This window comes from Dendropsophus ebraccatus, chromosome 10 (assembly GCF_027789765.1).
Source record: "Dendropsophus ebraccatus isolate aDenEbr1 chromosome 10, aDenEbr1.pat, whole genome shotgun sequence".
Lineage (NCBI taxonomy): Eukaryota > Metazoa > Chordata > Amphibia > Anura > Hylidae > Dendropsophus > Dendropsophus ebraccatus.
In genome coordinates this window covers 89387230-89393303 of record NC_091463.1, presented here as the reverse complement: position 1 = coordinate 89393303, position 6074 = coordinate 89387230, and the positions used below count along the sequence as shown (strand labels likewise).

At 42.9% G+C, this 6074-nt stretch overlaps 1 protein-coding gene across 1 annotated transcript in view; it reads right to left on the bottom strand.

Annotated features, from left to right (window-relative positions):
- Positions 1-3565, bottom strand: part of LOC138766527 (pneumococcal serine-rich repeat protein-like) — a 63665-nt gene extending 60100 nt beyond the window's left edge. The window contains exon 1 of the mRNA XM_069944118.1: positions 3460-3565. Coding sequence (XP_069800219.1) covers positions 3460-3565 — 106 coding nt within the window. The remainder of the gene's footprint in view (positions 1-3459) is intronic.
- Between the last annotated feature and the right edge of the window lie 2509 nt (positions 3566-6074).

The window sequence follows — 6074 nt, the reverse complement described above, 5'->3', positions numbered from 1 at the left end:
GCTACATAAACTGAGAAGAGCGACTGTGCTGAGCTTGTATTCATTATACTGTGACTATATCATTACACCCTCTCAGCCGTACTGTGTTATTTTATACTGTAACAGTCTCTATCATTATAACCTTATTAGAATTAGTATTAGAATCGCCCAGTCATAACTTATTTTATCCCCATGAATTATTATGAGTTAATGCTGAGTAGTTTATTTAATCGTCATCGATATTTCTTACCTGTACGGCCAAAAAGCGCAACGAGTAACACCAGGAGGTAAAGCTGTGAAGTCTTCATGGTGTCTCCTATTAGGGTCCTTCAGTATCTCTTAATATCTCCTGGGACGGCCGCCACATGTGAAGATCTACAGAGAGTTGGCTGCAAAGGGGTTTTATGTGGAGTCAGTGACAACCCATGCGTGTGATTGACGAGAGGTTGAGAGGTGACACCCTATGATACTTTGACCAATTGTTCTAAAGGAAAATATTTATCTATTAATTCCAGCACTTTATTCGACCTGTCGGGTCCGGTGACACATTGTATGAATATGCACTTAACACCGAATAACTGCGAGAATAGGGCAGAGAAGTGACGTGCTGCAGAGACAGATGACATGGGAGGTGTGTCTGTTGTGATGGAAATATTACATAGTAGTAGATAGGTGTCTGCCCAGGAAAATAACTCTGACTTTTATAACTCACAAAGTATTCAAAAAAGTTGCTGCAGGTGACGTCTGCTTCTCCTTATAGTTACGGCTCTGACGATAAAGTGCCGGAAATTATTGTCCATTAGTAATAAAACACGAAGACACTACCGAACTTTGATATGACCACAATCGTAGTGATCTACAAAATCGGTGGTCAGTGGTAAACACCATAAAGAAATGCAACTTGTTTTGCTCATCCCATCTTACAAATAAGGGAACAAAAAGTGATCAAAAAGTTCTATGGACCCCCAAATGGTTTTAAAGCGAATGTACCACTTTGTCTTTTTTACATGAATAGACCAATGACGATGCGGGGATGCCGATGGCATGGTCGTTTTTTTAACTTGCTTCCCCTTTGCCCACTGAACAAGTCTGATTCTGAGCACCGGCCAAACATGAAGCACTGGGGGCAGATACACTGCCATCTTCCTTCCCCTCTGTGATGCGACACATTTGATTCATGTTATGCTAAGTTTACACGGAGCGATAATTCGCCCGATCGTACGATTAATGATTTCGAAGTAATGATTTTTTTTTTATAACGATCAGCGTTTAGATGGAACGATATATTGAACAGAAAATTCGTTTTGCGATCGCTTAAGCCTATCTCGCACATAGGTAAAATCAGTAAACGACTGTTTACACAGAACGATCTGCGATTTTTTGGCGAACGATCAACGACGATTTATTAACATGTTCAAAGATCAAAATGAATGATTTTTAGCTAATCGCTTGATCGTTCGCTGCGTTTACACGGAACAAGTATCGCTCAATGCGATCGTTATCGCGAAAATTCGCCCGATAATCATTCCGTGTAAACGTAGCTTAAAAAAATAAAAAAAATAGCTGTGTACCTAGTGGTACCTTCACTTTAATGAAAGATAAGATTTGTCTTAGAAAAATAAGCCCTAAAACATCTACTTTCATAAAACAATAAAAGGAAATATGACTCTCAGAATAATGGTAGATATACAGATGTAGCCAGAGCCAACTATTTGCATCACAAAACACTACACTATCAGCAATTTGCAAGGGGCTAGGACATCTGACTATGGTAGTTGTCTGTGTCCTGCATAGTTTCCATGGTGCCCTGGTGGTATTAGCATAGGGTGACATGAAAAGAAGCACAATAACAGTAAGCTAGGGAATCTTTATGCATCACCAGCTTACTGTTAATAGATACCCTGAACTGAGGTCTCCCCAAAAAATTTTTTAAAGCGAATGTACCACCAGGTACATCGCTTTTGAGTTTTTTACCTGAACAGACTGGCGCAGGGATGGCGGTGGTGCGGTGCTTATTTTGAACCGCGACCCCAGTTTCCATGCACTGCTCTGGTTTATTCCTGGACACTGGCCTGGCACGAAGCACTGGGATGGGCCCCATCTTATCTTATAACCCACTGCCACCAGGGGTACAGGGAGAAAACTACTCATGAATCCAGCAAACTACTGATGAAAGAAACACCTCAAGCCATACACTACATCAATCTATTGTATCTCCACATCATTCCTTCCATATAATGGCAGATATATGCAACTATATATTGTACAGTTCTACCCATCAGGGGTTATACATATAATAGTCTGCCGTGGCATTTTCAACTTCCAGCGTTTAAGATAATCTACCTATGATAGATTTGCACAGGGATGTGTAGACAAATGAACAATAGGAGGTAAAAGAAGGATTTACAAGCACTTTGCAGGTTGAAAAGAAATTAGTTTCCTAATCTCTAAACTGACTTAAAGGTAAACTTCTGAAACAACAGCACATACTTACAGACCTGTCTATACTGTTCCTACAGTTTTCACACGAGCCTTAAGTGGGCGGTGAAAAGTTTAACACTACTATGTCCCTGGCGGCAAAATAAGGTGTAACCTTTTATATAGTCAAGATTTCCGTTTACAGGTTGTCCACCATTTACAAGTCCATCGTGTTCAACCTATGCTCTTACAGTGTTGACCCTGCCAGGGGTCTATATACTATAAGATATCCAATGTATCTTCTATAGTGGCTTCAAGAGAGAGGGGGTTTATCTAAACACTTTTTGTTCCTGGGGATGAGCATCAGTGTAGAACTCCATCATATATTGTTGGTATAGTACAGGGTGAGGATTTGACCCAAAAGATCATGAAAATGGTTCTTCGAGGGGAAATCAGACACTAAGGCTTTTTTGGGGGGTAATAAAACCTAGTATGACAATGGAAGGTCCATTTTTGTGTTAGCTGCCGTTTTGTTCTTTGACTCCATAAAAAAAACCACACATCTCAACTAGCGTTGGGCGAGCCTGTTGCCAAACGTTGCCAAACCTGAACGCTCTGCGTTTAATTCCCTGTGGTTGTATGCCACCTTAGGGCTGTCAGAAAAACATCCGTACAGTCAATTGGCTGCATCCTTGTTTTCCTGGCAGCCCAAGGGCGGCATACAACTTATGCAGCAGGGAATCAAAAGTAGAGCAATGGGGCCCAGCTAACGTTGCCGAACCCAAACATTTCCATTTCGCGCAACACTAATGTTGACTCCAAACCCGGCAATCACAACCATAACCTGAAATCTAGTACATATTCTATAGTATCTGGGCCCCTTCATGAGTTCACCAGAACCACTTCCTCTGAAAGACCCATAATCCCACTGCTCTTATAGTAATCACTCTCCATAATGGTGTTGTAATCTTCTCTCCTTAATGTAGTTACCGTCCTGGATATAAATAGATCTTTGCACTTATTCTGATCTCTCTTATGCTGTCAATGCACCCATGTCTTTACTTTGGCTGCTCGCCGCTTGAACCTGCTTCAGTTTAACTATGTCCACATACAATGTGACTAAGGATATGTTCTTGAACTCTGCTCTTGGCATGAGTAGTTCTGACATTTTTCATACATCCTATGAGATTCTTTTCCTTAACAGCAGCTTCCTGGCACTGACTGCTAAAATTTAGGTTGTCACTTAAAGGGGTTATCCAGCGCTACAAAAACATGGCCACTTTTCCCCCTACTGTTGTCTCCAGTTCAGGTGCGGTTTGCAATTAAGCTCCATTTACTTCAATGGAACTGAGTTTCAAAACTCCACCCAAACTGGAGACAACAGTAGGGGGAAAGTGGCCATGTTTTTGTAGAGCTGGATAACCCCTTTTAAATCAGAATGTTTCTATGTGGGTTGGTGTTTATTTTGCTCCAATATATTGTGTGTGATTCATGGAAAAGTTGAACTGTCATAGTAAAGCATCTAAGTAAAAAGTTGCAAAAACAAATTCAACTGACCAGACGACCGGGAGCGGGGAGAGGTAAGGTGTCAGGTCCAGTAAACGAGGGTCGATCTAGCAGATCGGCACTCGTTTACTAAAATGATCGGGCCATGGTCGGCCTGTGTAATAGGACCCTCACTCTATGACACAGAATTCTATTTTTTTTGGTATTGTATTTATTTATTAATTATATATGTTTACTATATTAGCTATTCTTTGTAATTTTATTATAAATTTTGAAAAATACGACATGGAGAGAGAAAGGAGCTGCTGCACCTCACACCAATGGCGGACACTAAAGCCTCTCGGCTACATTTAAAAACCAACGCCAGAATGATGGTATATAATTTGATCAAATCATATTGCCTCATGTACCACGTGCAGGTCACCTGGATCACATGGGTCCCTACACTATCTCCACACTGTGTCGGTCAGCGACCGCCAACCCCGCAAAGCGAGCGCAAGCAGGAAAGGGAGCCCATAGAATGGCTCTGCAACCCCAATGTCACAGGACCAAACCCCAAGGGCCCCCCCTAACCCCACATGTGCCGCCAGCGGAGAAAGCTGCCACCAAGCAACACAAGTGTGAACATGGTCTAACTACTCACCATAGTTCCTGCAGGTAGAATGGGAAGAATAGGAGGTGCTTGCCATGTGTGCAGTAGTTAGGTGCCTTTATGCGTGCTGTATAGTAATTAGGTCCCCTGTGTTCATTGATATAATACTTAGGCTATCCGTTCTGTAGGTAGACCCCCTTTGGTTATCCCACTCAGAATGCAGCATACTCCCTGTAGTTAACCCAGGCAGTTAGCCCTTCCTCAGTAGTCTGTAATCTCCATGTAGGTAATCCCCCTGTAGGCAATCCTTACTCATGAGGGTAATCCCCTTATAGTAAACCCACCTCCTGTAGGCAATCTTCCTTTTAGGCAAACCTCCCCCTGTGTTTCCCCCATGGGTAATCCCCCTCATGTAGTCATTCTCTTCCCTGGAGGCATAACCCTTTTGTAATATAGAAAAAAAAAAAAGTCTGCCATTGTTCCTTTTACCTCCCCTGCTATGTGAGTGCAAATGTAATGTCATTCATGCATCGGGGGAGCTGGGGGAGAGAAATGCCTAATGCTGTCTGCGGCCACGAGAGGGACTGGCAGGACGGGAAGCCAGTGGCTCATGGCTCTGTTTGTCAGAGCGCCACTTTTTAAAGTGCCAAAGCAGATCTTGTGGCTGAAGGCACCGGCCCTCTGCAGCGGCTAAACGAACAGCGAGGCCGGCCGACCACTGCAGAGGGCCAGTGTAAATGTGCAGCGGGGCACGCAACCCATTTCACCCAGTATCATGGAACTGAGATTAGGTCTGATACCTGCCCCGGGTAATGTGGTGATGTTAACCCCCGCCAAAAAGGACCTCATCAAGAGCTTTTTAATTTGACCTCCTTAGGCCATGTTCACGCAAAGTATGTATTGCATAAATCACGGCTGTTGTTACAATTTGCAACAACGGCCATGATTTATACAAACCATACCATGTGAATGAATGGAATCCCGGCCGGAGCGTATACACATAGTATACGCTCCGGCCGGGATTCCATCTGGCCACACGAAAAACTGACCTGTCAGTTTACGCAATGGAATGTGCGGGCTCTGGCCGACCGCTCCATCGTGAGCAGCGGTGAGTTTGGATGCCCGTGCGCGGTCCGCTTCTGAATTCAGCAGAAATGAAGATCATCCAGCCAGTACTGCAGTACCGGACAGGATGATCTTCAGTAACACTGACCATTCTGTGATACGGCCTGGTCACAAAACGGCCGGTGTTATACTTAATGTGAACATCGCCTTATAATGCTCAGTCCCAAGGAACCTGGTCATTAAAAGAAAAAAATAAACATAATATTAGATCCAGCTTTATTTTTGTGCATATAAATAGTCAATAATACAAATGTTAATAAATAGAAATTCTAGCAAATACACAAATATACAAGTGTTGCTCAGTGTGACTATCATGGGCAGTATGGCGGCTCAGTGGTCGGCACTGTTGCCTTGCAGGATTAATGTCTGTAAATATTTTTGTCTTCATACATTCTTCAGTCTTTGTATAGTAGGTGACGTTTTATCTATAGTCACATCACATAGACGTTATATG